Genomic DNA, 23,952 nt, shown 5'->3' on the forward strand with positions numbered 1-23,952 from the left:
TAAGGCCAAGTTTATTTTAAAATAATAATAAATAGATAAATAAAGGTGAAAAGGAACCCCAAGGATTTATTGCTATATTAATGTAATGTTTTGGAACAATGGATTTCTGGCAAAGAGCCGATGGACACTGCTTTCCTAGAATTCTGGAAGAAGTGGGTTTCTTGGATAAAACAGGGTGGTAGAGATTTTGAAGTAAGAGGAGGCAGATTGCTAGATTAGAGAGGGAGATACAGAATCTGAAGCAGGCTCCAGGCTCTGAGCTGTCAGCATAGAGACCGATGGGGGGTGGGGGTTGGGGAGGGGCTCGAACTCACAAGCCCTGAGATCATGACCTGGGCCAAAGTCAGGTGTACTTAACCGACCGAACTACCCAGGTGCCGGCATTCCTATACTGTGAAGTCCCACTACCCCCCTCTCCTTAGTTCAAGATGACAGGATATTTCATTTTGCCTGTCTTTGAATGTCTATGTCTGCATGGATTCCTTATACATATGAAATTAGTTTTGATTTTCTCCTTAATCTGTCTCAGATTAAAAGTCAATTAAGATTGATTTTTTTCCAGCTAGAAGGGCCTTGGAGGGCAGAGAGAATTCTTCTTCCTTGACAGTATTAAAACCTGTTTACTTCTAATTCTTGATGAATTGTTTGTTTAACACATGTCCCTTCAGAGTTATTTTGGTGCATTAGTAAACGCCACAAGAGTGGCCTAGCCTGTGTACTATAATCATTCAGTAGAAGCAAAGTCATGATCACTTTTGACTGAGATAGTCAGTGAAGGTTCTCCAAAGGAGACAGAATTTGAGCCTTATTAAGACAGGCAGGAACTGGTTGAATGGATGAGTTTAGTGAAGAAATGTGGGTCTCTGGCAAAATAAAAATCACCTTACCTGCATTATTTGTATATACATGGGAGCCTTCAAGAATACAGAGATAAGTGATCTAGACAGTTATCAATAGTGTAGAATGTGATGTGGGGCCACTAATGAGTGGTCAAGAAAGAATTCTTGACACTTTTTGGTGCAAAAGCTGCTTTTATGATAGCCTGGGGACAGGACCCGTAGGCAGAAAGAGCTGCACTGAGGTTGGAGGAGTGACTGATTATGTACTTTTCTAGTTAGTGGGGGTTAGAGATGGCACAAGTCTCTAAGGAATTTGTGCACGTTAAAAGCAAGGTCTCCAGGAGCTTGGAGGGCTAGCTATAGTTAAGATAAGGTCGCTTTTATTGTTGTCTAGTAAAACATTAGTCATGAGACTCATCAAATGTGTATTAGTGTGTCATATGTTTGAAAGTTGATTGCTAATATATATCTTGGGGGGGGCAGTGTTTATGGTTCTTAGAGGGAAGTAACACTAACAAGAGCAAAGCTGTAGCTTTAAAGAAGTCCTTGAGGGACCTTTAGGAGTATTGTAATCTGTATGCCTCAGGCTCAGGACTCCTGCCTGGAGACCTGGAGCTGCAGCAAAGCCCAACCTTTGTTCTTTTTCTCCTGTCAGTATGTATAACATAAAAGCAGTTATGTTAATCATTGTTGAAGGAGGTCATTGAGAGGATATGGCCACTGGTTAACCCTTAAGCTGGACCCAGGCTCCTCACTCCCTCCCCTGTCCTTGGAATATACATTCTGCCCGCTGTTCCCACAGTAGGAGCCATTTGTAAGGATGCAGCCTGAAGAGAGTAATGTGTGTTAAGACTACCTGAACAGTATGTATGACAGAACCCAGGTGAGCCCTCTGTGTAAACTTTTAGGACTCTGGCAGGTGGGTACAGAGATCTATGTATCTTGCAACTGCCTAAGAAAGCCTTGTAAGTAAGTTGTCTGCTTATTAAACCTGCTGCCTACGAATCTGGACTGGCTGCCTCTATTTTCAATCTCTCCTTGCTCTCCAAATACAGGGGCCCGTTTCAGAGTTCACTCTGGAAGCTCCCCAGTTTGCAGACCAGCAATTATTCATGCAAGGAAATAATGAACTTTTTTTGTTTTGTTTTGTTGTTTAGAATTAGAGGTTGGCACAAACAAGGTAATGTCTTAGCAGATTTTGATAGATAAACTAAGGTTACGTATACATGGACTTTTGTGAAATACTATGATGTGTTTGGGACACTCTCCATAGTTTACTGTAGTGGGCAGTGGAATAATATCATTGGTCTTGATAGACAGGTAGAAGATTGTCTTTTTCTTGAGGAAGCTAAATAGTAAATACAATGGGGATAAGGATAGACCAGGAAGCTGAGGAATGTAGTTAAAAAAAGAAATCTCAAGAGATCAATGATTCTGGATTCCACGGATGTTCAATGGATGGCCATTAGAATGTATTAAAAAGTGAAATGGAAGAAAATCTTTAAAATATTTTTTTTGGTTAAGTTTTAGCAGGTACACATACACACACATGAACATATATTAGTTTCACAACTTTTAATTTTCACATATATATCAACCCGTGAAACTACAGCCCATAGAAAGATGCAGAGTATTTTCAACAATCTAGAATATTTCCTGTACTTCTTCCCAGTCAGTATCCCTTTCCCAGAATTACCTTTATTGGATTTGTATTACCCTTTAATATTTTGCCTATTCTTACATTTTCTATAAACATAATATGTATTCTTTTGCCCCTGATTGCCTCCATTCATTATTATTTTGTGAGATTCATCCATGACATAGTTTTCTTCTTTCTGTTTTAGTGCTGCATGGTATCTAATCTTATGAAGAGTACTATAATTTACTTATCTTTTTTAGAATTGATACCATTTGAATTGTTTTGAGTTTTGGCTGCCACAAATAAGGCTTCTATCACATTTTTGCATATGTCTTTTGGTGGGCATATTAATTTATTTCTCTTGGGTGTATATACCTAGGTATATACACCTTGGGTGTATATATCTAATATATATTAACTCCTAGGTATATACACCCAAGTCAAAGGGCATGCAAGATACAACTGTGGCAGATAACTGCCAAGATGATGGTGCCAATTTAAACTCTCACCACTCTTTTTTTTTTAATGTTTATTTATTTATTTATTTATTTATTTATTTAAAGAATGAGAGAGAGAGAGAGAGACTGAGAAGGAGAGGGATGGATGGGGGCACAGAGGATCCGAAGTGGGCTCTGCACTGACAGAAATGAGCCCGATGCTGGGCTTGAATTTACGAACCAAACTGTGACATCATGGCCCAAGCTGAAGTCAAGACACTCAACCAACTGAACCACCCAAGCCCCTAAACTCTCACCAGTCTTGCCAACACTTGGGATTGACAATCTTCTAAAAAAAATGTTAGTTATTCTTTTGGATGTTTGGTATTATTGTATTTGTATATTTCATTTTCATTTAACTGATGAATGACAATGTTGAGCACTTATCTTTTCATGTGTTTTTTGACCACTTGAATGTTCTTGTTTATGAAGTGCCTGTTTAAGTCTCTTGCCTATTGTTAAAAGTTGAATTATGTGGGATTTCCATATCCCAAAGATAGAGTCTGTGTACGTTTTCCTATCCCTCCCAGTAAGTACAGCTAAAAGCCCTGGACATTATATATAAAACAAACATGAGAAAGAATCTTAAAGATGAAGGAAAGGAAGGCCAGCCTTGAGACTTGAATAGCTGCACTGAGATGAGTTCCTTGGGTTTTCTTTTTGCTTCATTTTATCTCGGACTGGGTACTACAGAAGCTGGAAAAATGGAAATGCCAGTAAGTACAGATTTTTAAAAGACTTCAAAAAAAAAAAAATCCTGTTCTTTCTAGCCATGTGGCCAGGAACGGATAATCTAACAAGACAGAAAATGTTTACCAATAACTGCTTTACTCCAGCCAAACTCCACAGGGAAACTTGAGCCATCCCCTCCCTCACACACAAACAAATACACACACCAGCAAGAGCGGAGTGGAAAGCCTAGACTTGACCCATGCCAGACCTCACATGGTGCCAGAAACCTGCCCCCACTCCCATCCCTACAGAAGAGGGTAGCATCAGAAAAGGTCTAGTGGGAGCTAGGAATTGTATACCCACCTTGCAGTAAAGAGGTGCCTCGGGCCCCCATGACTCCATGGAGACCATATTGGAGCCTGGACTTCCACTCCCAACCAGTCAAATCAGGTACCCCTTGTCCTCCTTACTGGGGTGATGTCAGAGGAGGACAAATAGAAAGTTTGGACATTCATCACCATTCAGCTATAAAAAGGTTACTTCTCATGGTATAAGTGGAGGAACACCAAGAAGAAGGGTGCCATTACTACTTCTTAGCAATAAAGAGACAATTTTCCCTAGCTCTGTGTTAATGAAGACTGAGTATAGAACTTGAGCTTCCATTCTACCCTGCCAGTAACAAGATAGTATCCTCACTTTTGCTAGAGCAGTGTTAGCGAAGGCCTGCTAAAACATGGGATTTAAATATGGTCCAGTCTTATAATATTCACAATGTTCAGTTGTCAGTTAAAAATTATCCATTGTGACAAATCAAAACCACACTGAGCAACCACCTCATGCTGGTCAGAGTGGTTAAAATGAACAAATCAGGAGACTATAGATGCTGGCGAGGATGTGGAGAAACAAGAACCCTCTTGCACTGTTGGTGGGAATGCAAACTGGTGCAGCTGCCCTGGAAAACAGTGTGAAGGTGCCTCAAAAAATTAAAAATAGAACTACCCTATGACCCAGCAATAGCACTGCTAGGAATTTACCCAAGGGATACAGGAGTGCTGATGCATAGGGGCACATGTACCCCAATGTTTGTAGCAGCACTTTCAACAATAGCCAAATTATGGAAAGAGCTTAAATGTCTATCAACTGACAAATGGATAAAGAAGATGTCGTTTATGTACACAATGGAATACTACTTGGCAACAAGAAAGAATGAAATCTGGCCACTTGCAGCAACGTGGAGGGTATTATGCTAAGTGAAATAAGTCAGTCAGAGAAAGATACCATCTGTTTTCACTCATATGTGGATCCTGAGAAACTTAAAAGAAGACCATGGGGAGGGGAAGGGGAAAAAAAGTTACAGAGAGGAAGGGAGGCAAACTATAAAAGACTCTTGGATACTGAGAACAAACTGAGGGTTGATGGGGGTGGGGAAGAGGGGAAAGTAGGTGATGGGCAATGAGGAGGGGACCTGTTGGGATGAGCACTGGGTGTTGTATGGAAACCAATTTGACAATAAATTATATTTTTTAAAAAATCCATTGTGCTCCAAGACTCAAGATGGATTCAAACTTAGACAGTAAACAGTTGCCAAATCCAACACGACACAAATTTTAGTATTACCCGAATAGAATTTAACATAACCATTATAAAAATACTTCAGTGAGTGGTTATAAGTACAATTAAGACTAATGAAAAAAATATGAACTCTGGGCAAAGAAATAAAAAGTTGCAGAAAAACAAAAAGGTGATATAAAGAAAAATTAAATGGGAATTTCAAAAATAAGATATAGCAAATGAAAAAAATTAAAAAACAACAAATGGGCTCAATAGCAGAATGGAGAAGACAAGGGAAAGAGTCATTGAACTTGAGGAGAGAACAATAGAAATGACCAATTCTGAAAAACACAGAAAAAAATTCACTGAAAAAAAAAAATGAACACACCTTCAGGAACATGTCAGACTAAAACAAAAGATCTAACTAACATTTGGGTCTTTAGAATTCCATAAGGAGAGGATAAAAAGGGTGGTACAGAAAAAATATTCAAAGAAATAATGATTGAAAGTTTCCCAAATTTGGAAAAAGACAGACCTACAGGATCAAGAAGAAGAGTTAACTCCAAACAGGATAAATCCAAATAAATCCATGCCAAGACACAAGTTAAACTTCAGAAAGCTAAAGATGAAGAAAAAAGTCTTGAAAGCTGTTGTAGAGAAGTGATGTATTACTTATGGGGGGGGGGGGAGACTAGTCAAATAATAGCAGAAGTTTTATTATAAACCTTGGAGGCCAGAAAGAAGTTGCATATCATTTTCAAGTACTAAAAAATAATGAACTTATGACTCCTATAGCTATCTCCAGGGGAAAATATTCTCCACAAATGAAAGAGAAAGCAAGACTAGCAGATGAAGGAAAACCGACAATTTGTCACCCTAAACGACCCCTAAACGAATGACTATAGGAAGTTCTCTAAGCAGAAAAAATATAATAAAATAAGAAATCTTGGAACATCAGCAAGTAAGAAAGAATATGTAAGCAAACTTATGGGTAAATACAAAAGACTTTCTTTCTCCTTTAGAGTTTTATGAATTACATTTGATGATTGAAGCAAAACTGTGACACTGTCAAATGTGGATCTCAATGTAGGTAGAGGCAATGGGAAAAAAAACCACATCGTTAATAGAGGAGGATAAAGGAATGCAAAGAGAGGTCAGCTTTCTACACCTCACTAGAATTGGTAAAGTGTTGACACCTGTGAACAGTGATAAACTGTACACACACACGCGCGCACACACACACACACACACACACATAAACCCAAATACATCTCATGCATTACATTATACATATATACACATACATATATATAATGTAATATTTAGAATAACTATTAATAAAGCTATAAAGAAGGTATACTCAAAACACCATAGATAAGATGAAATTATAAAAAGTGTTCAAGTATCCTACAAAAAGGCAGAAAAGCAAAATAGAGGGGGAAACAGAACAAACAGAATATTAAAAAATAAAATGGAAAACTTAAGTCTTAAAAAATATAAAAATGATATGTAAATGATCTATAGATACCAAAGGATTGAGATTGGTAGAACGGGTTAAAAAAAAAAAAAATGACCCAGCTATATGCTACCTACAAGAGACTCACTTCAATTATAGAAATATAGGTAGGTTGGAATAAACTTAGGGAAAAAGATATACTCTGCAAAGTAATTAAGAGGAAGCAGGATCAGCTGTATTAAATATGCTTCAGAACAACAACAAAATAACCTACCAGAGACAGAAAGAAAAAACACATGAAGGTGAATTGGTCAATATACCAAGAAGATATAACATTCCTAAATGTGTATTCACAAAACAACAGTACTGCAAAATATGTTGAGTAAAACTGATAGAACTGAAAGGAGCAATAGACACATCCACAATTATAGTTGAGGACTTCAACTCCCTCTGTCTCAAAAATTGATAGGACAGCAAAAACAAATAAACAAAAAAAGCCTAAGTGAACAACGAAACAGAAAATCAGCAAGTACATAGAAGAATTCAACAACACTATCCAACAACAAGATCCAATTAATATGTATAGGACATGCCACCTCATAACAGCAAAATACAAAAAAAAAATATGGGTTTTTTTTTCAAGTGCCTATGGAACATATACCAAGATCAACCATATCCTGGCATAAAACAAACCTCATAAAAAGAGGATATATTCCCTGATCACATAGAATGAGACACAAATCAATAATAGAAAAATAACAGAAAACGTTAAGAAACACAGAAAACATTAAGAAAAAAAAAACACTTTAATTATCCTTGAGTCGAAAAGGAAATCAAGGGAAATCAAAAATTACATTGAACCAAATGAAGCCATCAATGATAGAATTACAGGAGGGAAAAAAAATTCTTACTTTCAAATGTTCATTAATAAAGTATGCTGGGAGGTGGTAGTGAGTGAGCACTACTTTTCCACAATCCTAGCAGGAGAAAGACATTCTGGGGAATCTTGTATGAGTTTGTGAACATAAAATGCCAAGGGACAAGTAAGTGGCTGGGTTGGAATTTAAAGGAGGAAAACACAAACCCAAAGCATCAGGCAGGGAGGGCTTTCCCTTTGTTTACTTATTTACTTATTTATTTGTTTAAAAAATGTTTATTTATTTATTTTGAGAGAGTGAGAGAAAGCTCAAGCAGGGGAGGGACAGAGAGGGAGACAGAGAACCCCAAGCAGGCTCTGTGCTGCCAGCGTGGAGCCTGATGTGGGGCTCGAACCCATGAACCATGAGATCGTGACCTGAGACAAAACCAAGACTCTGATGCTTAACTGACTGAGCCACCAGGTGCCCCTTTCCCTCTATTTAAAATACTATGTAGAGGAGGAGTTTATAGAAAGATGAAAGTGATCAGTGTCTGTTTTTTTTTTATAATTTTAATACAGTGTGTATAATTTGAAACTATTTGATGATTTTACTTAAAACTTATTTTTTTTTAAATTTCCTATTCCAATTTGAGGAGGTGATCGTGGGGATGTAGATGCCAAGAGGAATGATTTTTAGAAACCTAGCATACCTCTGTGGAGAGAGGTCTTTTCACTTGACCTCACTCCTTGTGGAGAAACTAGTTTGAATTTTATTTTGTACATAAATAACAGGACATGAAAGACTGGGAAAAGTTAGTAGCAGGCCCCAAAGAAGGACTCACGAAATTTTCTTGCAAGTTAGCAGGTAGGTTTTCAGAACCTGTGCATGAATCCTGCGACAGCTGCAGAATAGCACGCACATACGGTGACAAAAATTATATAGACCTGAGATTCTAGCAAATTTGGAGCCTAGGCAGAGAAGGAAGTCGAAATGCCACAGGATTAGGAAAGTCTTAACGGACTTTCTGAGCAAGTGGTTAATGAGTAACAGATTTTGGCGGATATATCGGAAGATATTGCCATTTTCATGTGAAAGTTGTTAGAGAATAAAACACTCCACATGTTAGTGATGGTTTTATCATCAAATTTCATGGGCTTTCCACTCTACCTCATTCTCCAGCCCCTCTTGCTTTCCATCTGGGCACAAGGATCAGGTAACTCTTCACCTTTTCTCGCAATTGTTTTGTGGCTGGAAATGAATGGTAAATAAATACCAGGATGGAGTCTTTTCACTTTTATAAAGTTAGGGGAGCAGAGCATTATGTTTGGGTCTGCATGTTAACCATGTAGCTATCCAGGTTGTTGGCAACTAGCAGTTTTAAGATGAGCATATTGAAACAGTTACTTAGTAAGCAGAGAATGAAAGAAAGGTATTAAGGAAGCCTTGCTTCTGAAGTAAGCCCGAGTAGTTCAGATTAGAGGCCACAAACCTGCTGGAAGCAAATGGGCTCTCTGCAAGTTAGTTAGTTAGTCCGTCAGTTAGTTAGCTAGTTATGCAGTATTTCCTGCAGCCCATTTGCCTTTTAAGTCTGAATCTGACTTGTTTTGAGGCTCTCTTTGGTCACTAAAAGGTTTATCATTTTTATATTGTCAAATTTGTTCATTGTTTCCTTCATGGGTTTGCTTATCATTACAAACTGAAGTACTCCTGAGATGTTAGGGATTTACTAAATATTCAGGTACTAATATTTTCTAGTCATTAAAATTATTTGGTTAAAGATATTTAACTCAATTCCATCTTAAATCTCTTGGGTTCATAGTAAGGGCAATAACTAATGTTCTGTAGGAATTCAGTTGAGAAAATAAATCATGATTACTTCCAGTTAGGGAGTTTTTTTCCTCAAGAAGTATCATTTAAATTCAATTAGATAATCCAATCAAAAGTTGAATGAGGAGTGACATATGCTGAGAACAAAATGATGTGACAGAAGAGGAAACCAATATGTCCCATGTTACTTCTTAACTTAATCATCTAAACTACAAAATGGAGAACACTGGTTCTGATATCAGATAACTCAAAATCCAGTAGGGCAGACAGCCTGTGGGCAAATAATGATAAAGAGATGTGGCAAGCACAATTAGAGAAATTGTTACAGTAATAGTGATAGCTTATTTGTTCCCTTCAGACTTTCATTGGGTATTATAGGTGTCCCCTGCTTTCTGAAGGTTCATATCACATCACTTTGCTTTTCTGAAGGATCTGCATTAGTACCTGTTGTCGCTAGCTAAAAAAAAAAAATTGAAGAGGACTTTGCTTTTACAAAAAAGCCCTCCTGTGCTAATGTAGGTTCTTCCTAAAAGCAAAATGGTGGAACTGCGACTTTCAGAAAGCAGGGAACCACTCTACACTTTAAGCCATTTCGGTTTATGAAAGGTTTTATAGGAACACACTAGTTTCAGATAGTGAGGGAAATCTGTTAGGGGTCTTTGTTTGGGGACGTGGACTACATCACCCATGATACCTGAAATATCTTGGTGATTTAGAACTGTCGTTATATTTACATATTCTTTTCGGATACTCACAATACGCTGTAAATCAGGTATCTTAAGCTCATTTTTCAGATGAAAAAACTGAGGCTCGGCAAAGTAAATGATTGCTCTAAAACCTTACTTCTTGAAATTAGCACAGGTAAGACATCATTACAGCTCTCTTGTTCGCAAATGAAATACTCTTTATAAAACAAACATGTTCTATGTATTTAAATATTCTCCAATGCTAAGTATAGTTGCAGACCAATGAATTTTTGAAAAATATTTGCAAAAAAATTTGTTTATAATTTGAATATAAAAGCCAAGAGAAGTGAACAAAAACCAGATATAGTCTGAGGTAAGTGGAGTAAGGTACATGAGGTTTTTTTTTAACCTTTGCATTTAAGTAAGGCAGACATACAGGAATGTGTATAAACATAAGTATGCAGTTTGATTAATTTTTTTAATGATTAGACCAACATATCTAGCAAAGATCAAGAACAGAACATTAACAGCATCCCAAAGCTTTATTCATGCCCCCTTCCTTTCTTTCCTACAAATGCCACTATCCAAATTTCTTACACCATAGATTCATTTTATCTGTTGTTGATATATAATACATATATTGATTATGTTAATTTATATGTTATAAATATATATGTTATATATATTATATATATAGAAACATAATCATTTAGCATTTATTCATTTGTGTTTAATTTCTTTGGCTCAACAATACATTGGTGAGTTTTATCCGTATTGTTGAGAGTAGATGTAATTTATTAAATCTCATTGCAGTTTATTAAATCCCATTGTGTAAATACCATAACTTATTTATCAATTCTACTGTTGATTTGCATTTGGGTAATTTCTGTTTTGACTTTTAGAAATCATGCCTCTATGAACATTTATGTACGTGTGTTTTGAAGAATATAAGTAGGCATTTCTGTTAGATATATACCTAGGAGTAGATTTTCTGATCACAGGATATGCCTATGTTCCACATTTTTTTAATTAAAATATAGTTGATACACAATGCTACATTAATTTCAGGGGTACAACATGGCGATGTGATAAGTCTAGATATTATGCTATGCTCACCACAAGTGTAGCTACTATTTGTCCATACAACATTGTTACAGTACCATCGACCATGAAGCCAAAAGGTTTTCCAGTTTCCACTCCCATCAAAGTATGCATTGGGTTTTTTACATATTTTCACTAAATTTGGTATTGTCTGTCTTTCAAGCTAGTCATTCTAGTCATGTATAGTCCAGGTTTTAATTTGCATTTCCTTGATGACTAAAGAAGTTGAGCATCTTGTCTATTGGCCATTTAAACATTCTCTTTTATGACGTGCATAGTCATATATTTTGCTCCATTTTCTATAGAGTTGCCTGTCTTTGTCTTATTGCTTTGTAGAATACAAATCCTTACTCATATATATATATATATACATATAGCAAGTATCTTCTCTTACTTTATGGGTTGCCTTTTTACTGCTGAATATGTAGCTTTTGATAGACTGCAGTTAATTAATATTAAAATAGATCAATCACTCACTTCTAATTTGTTATAATTTCATATTTCTAAAAAAGGAATAAAGCATCATATAACTGTTGATGTATGCCCTACTTAAGAAATCGGCTACTCCAGCCAAGTAGATGTTCTATAATACTTTATTTGTAAAGCAGTGTTTTATTTTCACATTTACATATTTAATGCATTTGAAATGGATTTTTGTTTCTACTTTTAGATGGGAGTCAATGCATTTGGAATAGATTTTTGTCTTTAGTCTTAGATGAGAGCCAATATATAATTTTTCCATATGGATATCTAATTTACACATCATTATTTATTGGGAAGATAATCTTTTTCCCAAATCTATGCACTGTCTGTTCCATTTGTGATATATATCAGATGCACATATATGTGTGGGACTGTTTCTGACTCTACTTCATTGTGTTTCATCCATTTCCTTATTCTTGAATAAAAATAACATTGTATTACTTTAGCTTTACATTCAGATAGTAGGTCTTGTTTATGCCCTTGGCTTTTTTAGACTCAGCTTGTCAAATGCAGAATTAAAAAAAAAAAAAAACTGCTTGGGGGCATCTGGGTGGCTCAGTCAGTTAAGTGTCCAACTTCAACTCAGGACATGATCTCGCAGTTTTTGGGTTCAAGCCCCACGTGCTCAGAGCCTTTGCTGACAGCTCTGAGCCTAGAGTCTGCTTCAGATTCTATGTCTCCCTCTCTCTGTCCCTCCCCTGCTCACACTTGTCTGTCTCTCTCTCTCTCTCTCTCTTTCTCAAAAATAACTAAACATTAAAAAATCTTTTTTAAAAACTGCTTTAAATTTTATTAGAGTTGCATTGAGTCTAAAAATTAGCTTGAAAAGAATTAACATCATTATTTTTTTCCTTATTTACAGTATGATGTATCTTTCCATTTATTTAAGTCTTCTTTATTTTTTTTAGATGTTATTTTGCATATTTCAGTAAAGAGGTCTTATATATCGTCCAATAGGTTTTTATTACTATATATTTCTTTCTTTTTTACTTGGGAAGCTATTTTATATGGTATTTTTAATTTTTTTCCATTTACTTATTGAAGATATATAGAAATATAATTGATTCCTTAAAAAGACTTTATTTTTTAGAACAGTTTTAGGCTTACAGAAAAACTGAGAAAATAGTACAATGTTCCCATATATCCCTTACCCGGCTTTCCCTACTATTAACATCTTATGTCAGTATGGTACATTTGTTCTAATTAACAAATTACATTTTATGTATTTTTCATAACTAAAGTCCACAGTTTATTCACATTTCTTGATTTTTAACCTTTTTTTTTTTTTTAAGGATACCACCCTGGTTATCCCATTACATTTCTTTGTGTTGTCTCCTTAAGCTTCTCTTAACTGACCGTTATCTCAGAATTTCCATATTTTTTATGACATTGACTGTTTGAGGGGACTGCTCAAGTATGTTGTAGAATTACCCTCTATCAGAATTTGTCTGATATTTTTCTCATGACTAGAGTGCCTTACAGGTTTAGAGGAGGAAGGCCACAGAGGTAAAATGCTATTTTAATTATGTCATATCAAGTGTACATACTATGAACTCTTATGTCTACATAGGAAACATTTGTAATACAGTTAGATTTTCAGGTTTCAGACTGCACTCCTTGGCAACCTCTGTCTCCTAAATAATTTTTTTTCTTAAATGTTTATTTATTTTGAGAGACAGCACATGTGCAAGTAAGAGAGGGGCAGAGAGAGAATCCCAAGCAGGCTCTGCACTGTCCTGTCAGCGCAGAGCCCAAGGGGCTTGATCTCACAAACCATGAGATACTGACCTGAGCCAATATCAAGGGTTGGAAGATTAACCAACAGAGCGAGCTACCCAGGTGCCCCAATAATTTCTTAAATTGTGTACTTGAAGATTCACTTTATGTGCTATAAATCTCTATACATTTTGACAAATGTGTAAGGTCACTTAGCAACCATTACAGTATCATACAGAATAGTTTCATTGCCCTAAAAATCCCCTGTGTCTCACCTGTTCAACTCTCCTGGCTACTCCTGAACCCCTGGACACCACTGATATTTCTACTGTCTCTATGGTTTTACCTTTTCCAAAATGGTACATACTTGGAATCACACAGTGTGTAGTCTTCTTAGTTTGGATTCTTTCACTTAGCAATATGTATTCCATATTTATCCATGGTTTGTATGTGTGTGCACGATTTGATAGTTCGTTTCTTTTTATCGCTGGATCATATTCTGTTGTATAGATACTACAGTTTACTCACTTACCTATTGAAGTCATATTGGTGCTTTCAGTTTTTGGTGATGATGAATATGCTGCTCTAAACATTTACCTGTAGATTTTTATGTAGATATAACTTTTCAAATCAGCTGGGTGAATACCTAAGAGCACAAGCGCTGGATCCCATGGTAAGAATATGTGTAGGTTTGTTAAGAAACTGCCAGCTCTCTTCCAAAGTGGCTCTATCATTTTGCATTCCAATCAACAATGAATGAGAATTCCTGCTGCTCCATACCCTCACCGACGTTTAGTATTGTATATATATATTTTAAATATTAGCCATTCTAATAGGTGTGTCATGGAAGCTCATTATTATTTTAATTGGCAATTTTCTAACAACAAGAAATTTTGTGCATCCTTTCATGTGCTTATTTGCTAATTATATATCTTTTTTTGGTGAGGTGTCCATTTGGATTTTTTGCCTATTTTTACATTGTATTGTTTGTTTTCATATTTTTTTTTTTTTGTATATTTGGATACAAGTCTGCTATGGCCTGAATCTTTATGACCCCTCAAAATTCATATGTTAAAATTTTAACACTCAACGGTTATGGTATGAGTAGGTGGGGCCTTTGGGAAGTGATTAGCTCATGAGTGTGGAGCTCTCATAAATGGGATTAGATTATAAAAATCCACAGAATTTCCTAGTTCCTTCCACCATGTGAGGACACAACAAGAATTCTATGACCCAGAAGAGAGCCCTTTCTCAACCATGCTGCCCCCTTGATCTTGGATTTCCAACCTCCAGAACTGTGAGAAACAAATTTCTGTTGTTTATAAACTACCCAATCTGTAGTATTTAATTTTAACAGCCTGAATGAACTATGACAAAGTATGTGTTTTACAAATACTTTCTTGCAGTCTGTGGCTTGTTGTCATATTGTCTTTACTTTGTCTTTCACAAAGCAAAGGTCTTTAATTATAATAAAGTATAACATCAATTTTTTTTTCATTCATGAATCATACTTCTGGTATTATATCTAATAACTTATCACCAAACACAGGGTCACCTAGATTTTCTCCTGTGTTTTCTTCCAAGTTTTATAGTTTTGTATTTTTCATTTAGGTCTATAATCCATATTGAGTTAATTTTTGTTAGTTAGGTGTTTATCTTCATTTTTTTTAGCATATGCCTGTTGTAGTGGGTTGAATAGTGCTCCCACCCCCATTCTTGTCTATCTGGAACATAGAATATGATCTTATTTGGAAAAAAGGTCTTTGCAGATACAATTAAGGTGATTTCAGGAAGAAATCACGTTGGGTTAGGGTGAACCCTGAATCCCAAACACCTTGATTTAGGACTTCAGATCTCTAGATCTGTGAAAAATAGATTTCTATTGTTTCAAGTCATGAAGTTTGTGGTACTTTGTTATGGCAGCCCTAGGAAACTAATCAGACACCCAACTGTCCCAGCAGCATCATTTGTCAAAAAGGCCATCCTTGGGGTACCTGGGTGGCTCAGTAGGTTGAGTGTCCGACTTCAGCTCAGGTCATGATCTCGAGGTTCATGAGTTTGAGTCCTGTGTCAGGCTCTGTGCTGACAGCTCAGAGCCTGGAGCCTGCTTCAGATTTTGTGTCTCCCTCTCTCTCTCTGCCCCTCCCCCGCTTGCACAAGCTCTCTTTCAAAAATAAACATTAAAAATGTTTAATTAAAAAAGTAATAAAAAAAATAAAATAAGAAAAGGGCTTTCCTTTCTCTGTTGAATTTCTTTGCACCTTTGCCAAAGATCAGTTGACTCTATGTGTGTGAGTCCATATCTGGACTCTCTATTCTGTTCCATTGATCTATTTTTTTTTTTTTTTTTGCCAATTCCACAGAGTATTGATTACTCTAGTTATAGTAAGTTTTTAAGTTGAATAGTGTTAGCCCTCAAACTTTGTTGTCCTTCCATTTTATGTTGGCTATTCTGGGTCTTCTACTTCTCTTTATAAACTTTAGAATCAGTTTGTCAATGTCTGTAAATAACTTGTTAAGATTTTAATTGGGATTGCATTGAATCTACAGATCAGGTTGGGACGAACTGATATCTTGACAATATTGAGTCTGCTTATTCACGAACATGGAATATTTCTCATTTATTTAGTTCTTCCCTGATTTGCTCATCGAAGTTTTATAATTTCCCTCATATAGATCTTGTACTTATTTTGTTAGATTTATAACTAAGTATTTCATTTGGGAGCTGCTTATGTAAATGGTATTATGTTTTTAATTTCAAGTTCCACTTGCTCATTGTTGATATACAGGAAAGCGATTGACTTTTGTATATTAATTGTGTGATCCTACAACTTTGCTATAATTGCTTATTAGTTCCAGGAGTTTCTTTGTTGCTTCTTTTTGCTTTTCTACATAGATGATCATGTCATTTATGAACAAAGACAGTTTTATGTATTCCTTCCCAATCTGCATACCTTTTATTTATTTTTCTTGCCTTATTGCATTAGGAAGAGCTTTCAGTATGTGTTGGAAAGAAGTGGTGAGAGGGAGCATTCCTGCCTTGTACCTGATCTTAATGGGAAAGCTTTGAGTTTTACACTATTAAAGTGTAATACTAGCTGTAGGGTTTTTGTAGATATTCTTTTTTTTTTTTTAAGATGTTCTTTCTCAGGTGAAGGAAGTTACCCTCTATTCCTAGTTTACTGTGAGGTTTTATTATGAATTGGTGATGGATTTTATCAAATACTTTTTCTAAATCTGTTGATAGGATCTTGTGACTTTTCTATTTTAGTCTGTTGAGGTAATAAATTACATTAGTTGATTTTCAAGTGTTGAACCAGCTTTGTAGACATGGGATAAATCTCACTTGATCATGGAGTTTATTTTTTTATACTTTTTTAGATTCAACTTGTTTAGAATTTTTGCATATATGTTTATAAGAGATATTGGTCTGTAGTTTTATTTTCTTGTAATGTCTTTGGCATTTTCTCTTTATTCTTTTTAGCATTTCCGTATCTATGCTTACATTATCCATATGTTTTTGCACGTGTCAAACTTTTTCATGAGTCTTTATTATATTAATCATAGTTGACTTTAATTCTCTGTCTGATAATTACAAAATCTGTACTGTATTTGAGTCTGGCTTGGATACTTGCTTTGTCTTTTCCAATTACTTTTATTCTGGGCTTTTAGCATGCCTTACAACTTTTTTTTTTTTAATCCAGACATGACATGTCAGATAAGAACTAAGGTAAATAGAGCTTTAACTTGGGTTTTATGTTATTCTGACAGGGAGTTGGGTTGTGTTTACTGTTTACTAAGGTTAAGGTATCAAGGGTTTCAAATTCTTGTAGTTTCTTTGTTTTTGTCTCTCCTATTGATGATTGAAGTCTGAGCATTACAACCATTTCAACTGTAATCCACTGTCATTATATTGGAACCCTACTGCTGTGGTGGGGAAGACTTAAGGAAGTAAGTATTTTAAAATCTTATGTTTAGATTTCACTCTTGGTAGGCCTATGACCCTTGGCTATGACTTCACAAGTTTTTGTACCTTTTCCCCCTGCCTTCCCCACCTTAGATAAGATAGGAAAGCTAAAGGGAACCAGATCTGGGTCATTGTCCTTCCATCCATGTGAGATAAGGTTTGATAAAGTCTTTTCCCCTGGAGAAGGGGACATTTTTATGGAAAATGCACTGGGCTTATTTCAACATGATTACTTTCTCCTTCCTTTGCCAAAGATATGAGGTGAGTTTTCCTGGCTCTTCACTGCGAGAAACTGGCTAGGTTCATGCTGGTGGAAACTATGAATTTTAGGTCCTCCCTAATACTGGAGCCCTGAGGAGTTTGTCACCCTCAAGCTAGTTCACCCTCAACCTCCAGAGATTCATCAAAATTACCATTACTTGTGTTGGTAATTTATGTTTCAAGTTTTGCCCTCAATAAATATTTGTCAATAGGTAGTATATGTCAGAAACACTTTTAGAAACTACCTATCAATGGTGAAGAAGATAAGAAAGCTCATTTTCTAGTGGGGAAAGACACAAATAAAAAGATAATTATAAAACAGAGAGATAAGGGAGTGCTATGATAGGGATAGTATCCAAGGTAGTATGAAAGTACATTTCTCTTAATTTATACTGGGCTTTATTTTCAGATTCTCCACATAGAATAAAATACAAAAATAATGAGACAGCTGTATTTGGAGAAAATGTGACGATTTTCTGCAATTTGACAACTCCAGCAGATGTTGTGCAAATTACTTGGCAGAAGATCCAAGGTTCTTCGCGACAAAATATTGGCACATATAGCAATATATATGGAGAAAAGATTCTTCCACCATACAGAGATCGGCTGCACTGTGAGGTCATCGAACCCAATTCCTCATTCATAACTATCCGTGAAGTAACATTTGAAGATGAAGCCTGCTACAAATGTCTATTTAATGTGTTCCCGCAGGGCAGCCATAGTGGACAAATTTGCCTTAACATTATAGGTATGTAAATGTTTTATGTAAAGTCAAAATCAAGGGGATGTGAGCTTTGAAGTTTAAGGTCCAGAGAAAGAATATTAGAGAAGGAAAGACTATTATAGAGGCCATCTATAACCAATCTTTTGTTATACAGAAGAAAAAAAGTGGAAGCCAATGATGGCTACATGACTTTCTGATTTCCACATGGTTCCTGACCAGGCATAACATTTAGGTCTTCTGACCTCTCATCTAAATTTTACACTGCATTGATTTTAATCCAGTAGATAAAAGTCATAAATGGCATCAGAATTTTCACTGGGAAAGAGAGGAAAAGATAAAGAGAGAGTAGAGAGAAAAAAAAAAGAGGAAAGAAGACTTAGAGAATAAAAATTTACTAACAAATTAACAAAATGTCGAAGGAATAGTGATAGTGACATAGTGTCCCCTCATTATTTTGCTATAACTTTAAAGTGTTGGAGATTTATAGAATGTAATTTTAAGGTTGAATGAAAGTAGAGATACCAACTGTTCCTCTTAAATTGGAATAGTGGGTATAAGAGACGAAATTGTGAAGTTTTGCAAAATGTGAGGAGAGGTATCTGAGAGGGACATGTTTACAACATTTCACTGTCATATACAAATTTGGGGAAGTCCATCTTTAACACTTCAGAAATCTTGTGTGACATATTTTTATATTTAATTTTGTGTCTCCTTTTTTGTCTCAGCTGTATCTGAAATAAAAACTGAGCTCCAGTCCAACTTTGACTCTGAAGATTTTCTTAGTTTTATTTACTCAGCTGTGGGAAAACCTATTCCTCAAATATCTCTTTTCCCATCAAAAGTCTTGATTAATCCACCAGAGGAATACCTTGCTCAGAACCCAAACGGCACAGTGACTATCACGAAAATGTACAACGTCTCCTTGGAGACTGTGAGATCCCTAAGTCTCCAACACCTGATTGTGCACATGGATCATCCTCTAAGGAATGAAGAGAAGATTGTTCCTCTGTCAGTCAAACAAGAATGTAAGTAGAAATAATAATCAACAAGGGAAAATGTTTTAAAAATTCATACCAGAAGTGTTTGTGTACTCATCTATTTTTAGAAATGTTAAGTCTTTGTGGTACTCCTGCATGGTTAAAAGAATCAGGCAATGCAAATGTTCTCTACCCCAGTTCTGTCTCCAATGGTACTGTTCTTAAAGGGCAAAGTCTTCATTGATCTCCCTTAACTGCTTTCCACTGAATTTCTGCCACAGGCAGTGCAGACTAGGTTCACTCATACCTCCGTCAACCGTTCCTCCTCCCAATATGGTTCCTTTCTTCCCAATATAGTTCTCTTACTGCTTACCTCTGCAGCCATCAGCAGCATGGTAAAACCTATTTTTTGTTTCATCCACCATAGAAAGTCTCTCTCAGCTGCCCATTTCTCCTTGCCTGTCTTCCACCCAAGCTCTGTCAATTGTACCCTCTGTTTCAAAGCCGTAGTTAAACAAGGTATGATTTTTCTTAAAACTTTAAATAATAATTTCAATATATTTATGTTCTGCATTTATATAATATAATTGCCTACAAAATTTAAATGATTGTTTTTATATTTCACCTGCATAATCTTTCAACATGAAACCATTTTGTCTCTATACATTAAATGTAAATCTGATATATTTAGGTTTTCATTTACCACCTTATTATTTGCTTTCTATTTTCTGACCTGTTTTATAATCCTTTCTCTCCCTGAATTCTTTTGGATTATTTATTTTTGTTTCATTTACCTCTTCTATTAGTTTGTTAACTATACATTCCTGCACCCTTCTTTAAGGGTTGTCTTGGAGACTGCAACATACATCTCTTGACTTATTAAAGTCTAATATAATTTACTATTTTTACTACTTTTCAGATAATGCAATGGGCTTATATGAATGCCCACTCCTTGTGCTATTGGTTTGTGCATTTTATTTATTTATTTATTTATTTATTTATTTATTTATTTGAGTATAGTTGACACACAATGCTATATTAGTTTCAGGCGCATATTTTGTACATTTTAATTCTTTATATATGTTTAAATGCCAAAATATGTTATTGTTTTTGTTCCTGTTATTTATAATAATATTCTTTATATTTATCCTTTCCATTGTTTTTTCTTTGTCCATGTTCACACTTTTCCTTCTGCCTAAAGAATTCTTTTTTGTTTTTTTCATAGTGAAAAATTATAGATGGCCAATTATTTTAATATTTTTGGTCATAAAATGTTTTAACTTTTGAAGAACATTTTTACAGGATTTCTGATTCCAGTTTGATAGTTATTTCGTATTTTTCATCACCTTGACAATGATATTTTATTGGCTTCAGAGTTTCATTACTTTTGTTGAAAAGATATATATCAATTTTATTGCTGGTCCTTTGAAATGTATCTCCCTTCCATCCTGGTGGCTTTTAAGATTTTCTCCTTGTATTTGTTTTATGTCAGTTTTATTATTAGTGCTTTGGTGTCACATCCTTTGTATTTGTCTTGCTTGTGTTTTCCTAAGGTTCTTGAGTCTTTAGTTAATGTCCTTCATCACTTTTGGAAAAAATGTAAACTCAGGAAGTGGGGAGGATAAAATTTCTCCATAATTTGTCACATTCATTCAAGAACAAAAAGCATCACTCGCCATCAATGATATTGGTTCATAAAGTTTGAATGAGTGAAGGACACATCACATTTTTTGGAAGTTTAACAATTTGGGGTACATAACCAGCTACTGGACTATTGGAATAAGTAGCCTACTACATAGTCCAGATGGGCTAAACATAACCTCATTTGAACCTAGGATGTCTCATTAATATTTGAATTAAACAATCTGTGGACTAACCTAAATAAAGTACAAGGTAATAACCAGCACAAAATGAAACTACTACAAAATATAACACACTCAGGCCAACATAAATTATCCTTCCATCATTTTCATGCCTCACTTCCCCAGGTTAACACAACCTGGTTAAAGCAAAGTCACCTCAGTGCTGTGGAATTAGAACAGTGGGAAATTTCCCTAGGGATTCTGATAGTCATGCTAACAGGCCACAGGGTCTCTCCTATGGTCTTACAATGCTGTTTCATGTGATTGGTAGTTTGCTTGTTACACAACTTTAGTTTAACAACCCTTTTGCCCTCAGAATTTGCAAAGTAGTCCTCCATTGTCTTTGATCGTCCATTGTGATTGATGAAAAGTCAAGTGTCAATCAGAAAATTGTAATAGTAAATATTACCATATCTTCTCTTTGGTAATGGTAACCTTCTCATTATCCTTAGAGCTCTGAAACTTTCTACTACTATTTTTAGAATATTTTATTTATAGTTCTTTAATGTAATTGGCATTTGGTGAGTTCATTCAATTTGGAGACTCAAATCTTTAAACTCTGAATATTCTCTCCTTTCTTTGAAAAATTTCCACCTGTTCACTTAATTTATTCTCTTTTTATAAACCTCAATTAATTGGGCATGAAAACATTTACATTGAATCTTATTTTCATCTTTTAAAAAATATGTCTTTTCTTCCCTTCATAGTATCTGGGAGACTTAAAAAAATATCTTTAAACTTTTTCATTCAAGTTTTTCTTTTTTTGACAATCAGGCTTATAATTTTGAATTGCTTTCATAATTTAAGATTAATTTTATAATTAAAGTTGATTTAATTTTTTCATAGCCTTCTCTTCCTGCTTTAAGAAAGTAATATCTTGTCAAATCTTGTAATTATCTTCTGTTTCTTTAATTATCTCCTCCACTGCCCACCCTTGGGACACTACCACCATTTTAATTTTATTTATGCTTCCTTTACTCAATCTTTCTCACTTTGATTACAGGTTTTATTCAAACTCTGATGAGCCCTGACTGCAGCTTTACAGATTTTTTGTGTGTTTTTTTACATCTTGTAAAGAGACAGACTTTTGTTTGTAGAAAGGAGGCAGCAGAAGACTCTAAAAGCCAGAATGGAAGGGCCTATACTCAAGGTGTCTGACCCCCTACCCTAAGTATTCCTAGTATATATTCATTATATTCAATGAATTACTTAACTATTCCTTCTTCCTCTTCCCCTTGTCCTCCTCCTCCTCCTCCACCTCCTCCTCCTCCTCCTGCTGCTGCTGCTTCTTCTTCTTCTTCTTCTTCTTCTTCTTCTTCTTCTTCTTCCTCTTCTTGCTGAAGGATCAGAGCACCTGGCTGTCCAGAACTGAACTTTCGGATATGGAAATGGGTGCTTTTGAGTGTAAGTTTCATTCTGTGATTAATCCCTCCTTCTTTTGTCATCTGAGTTCTAATGCTGTCCAGTTTCTGTGAGGCTCTCTCTGCAGGTGTAGTCTGTTCTGTGCATACATGAGCCTGCAGCTTCTCTCACCCTGCACCTGCAGAGGCCATTCCTCTATCCACTTCACATCTGTTGTAAATTTGTTTAAATCTCTTGCCAATGATGATCATTCTTCTGTCTGCTGTTTTTCGCTGAATCAGTTTATTTTAGTTACTATAATTTTAATGGAGTCTTAGGAAGGGTAGAGGTAAATATTTTTGTTACATGTGTTTCTTGAAGCTGAAGTTAATCAGGTCCTCTTTCTGTAAAAATTCCTTAAATCATGAGATTGGAACATGCCCATTGAATAGCATATGTATATATCTCTCATCAATCTATTGGCTGGATTATTATGGTTAATTTCACTTCTCACTAAAATGCAAATGTCTGTAAAGAAGTAACTTGTCAATTCAGAAGATAATTCTTCCTTGCTTGGCTTTGCAACAAATAGTAGGGATATAAATTCCTGATTTTTTTTTTTTTGAGAGAGAGAAAGCATGTCAGCAGGAGAGGGGCAGAGGGAAAGAGGGAGAGAATCTCAAGCAAGCTCTGCACTGAGCATGATGTGGGGGCTTGATCCCACGATCCTGGGATCATGACCTGAGCCAAAATCAAGAGTCGGACCTGCAACTGACTAAGCCACCCAGGTGCCCCCTATAAATTTCTGGTTTTACTGAAATCTCATAGAAAGCCTTTTTTTCCCCATGCTTTATTATTGCTGACTTTAGTGCTGTGTTCACATTTTAGTGCCAATTTCAGGGCTGTATTCACATTTTACGCCCATTCAGCCTTCTTTGCCCAGTTTGAATGAGCTATGTAGTATCTCATTGAAAAAGAATATAGTTAAAACTAGAACCTGAGACCAAGTGACATCTGAACAGTCAAAAATAAATAGCACAGAGTTTCTCACATGGATTTTCCTAACAGTATCAACGAAGAAGTAATCGCTAACAAAAATTTCTCAAAAAAAGGACTCAAAAACTCTACCACAAGCAGACCTAAGAATGCAAAATGCACAATAATTCATGCCATTTACTGTAAGCACAATTTCCTCACAAGGTCCATCCACAAAGTATATTGGTTCATTTTTATACTATATCTAAGAACTAGCATTGATAATCATGATGATCTTCGGTTAAATTTAAGTTGTAATGAAAAATGTAATTATATTCAGAAGATAGAACATACATACCTATTCACAGATAGAAGTGAATTTGTAAGGGGCGCCTGGGTGGCTCAGTCAGTTAAGCGTCCGACTTTGGCTCAGGTCATGATCTTGCGGTCCATGAGTTTGAGCCCCGTGTCCGGCTCTGTGCTGAACGCTCAGAGCCTGGAGCTTTTTTCGGATTCTG

The 23,952-nt window shown here is 35.6% G+C and overlaps 1 protein-coding gene across 1 annotated transcript in view; it reads left to right on the forward strand.

Annotated features, from left to right (window-relative positions):
• LOC106972226 (uncharacterized) overlaps nucleotides 1–23,952 on the forward strand; it is a 35,724-nt gene that overhangs the window by 1,893 nt on the left and 9,879 nt on the right. The window contains exons 3-4 of the mRNA XM_053221894.1: nucleotides 17,965–18,303; nucleotides 19,005–19,304. Of these exons, the coding sequence (XP_053077869.1) occupies nucleotides 17,965–18,303; nucleotides 19,005–19,304 (639 nt within the window). The remainder of the gene's footprint in view (nucleotides 1–17,964; nucleotides 18,304–19,004; nucleotides 19,305–23,952) is intronic.

The sequence above is a fragment of the Acinonyx jubatus genome, chromosome C2 (genome assembly GCF_027475565.1).
Source record: "Acinonyx jubatus isolate Ajub_Pintada_27869175 chromosome C2, VMU_Ajub_asm_v1.0, whole genome shotgun sequence".
NCBI classification, from domain to species: domain Eukaryota; kingdom Metazoa; phylum Chordata; class Mammalia; order Carnivora; family Felidae; genus Acinonyx; species Acinonyx jubatus.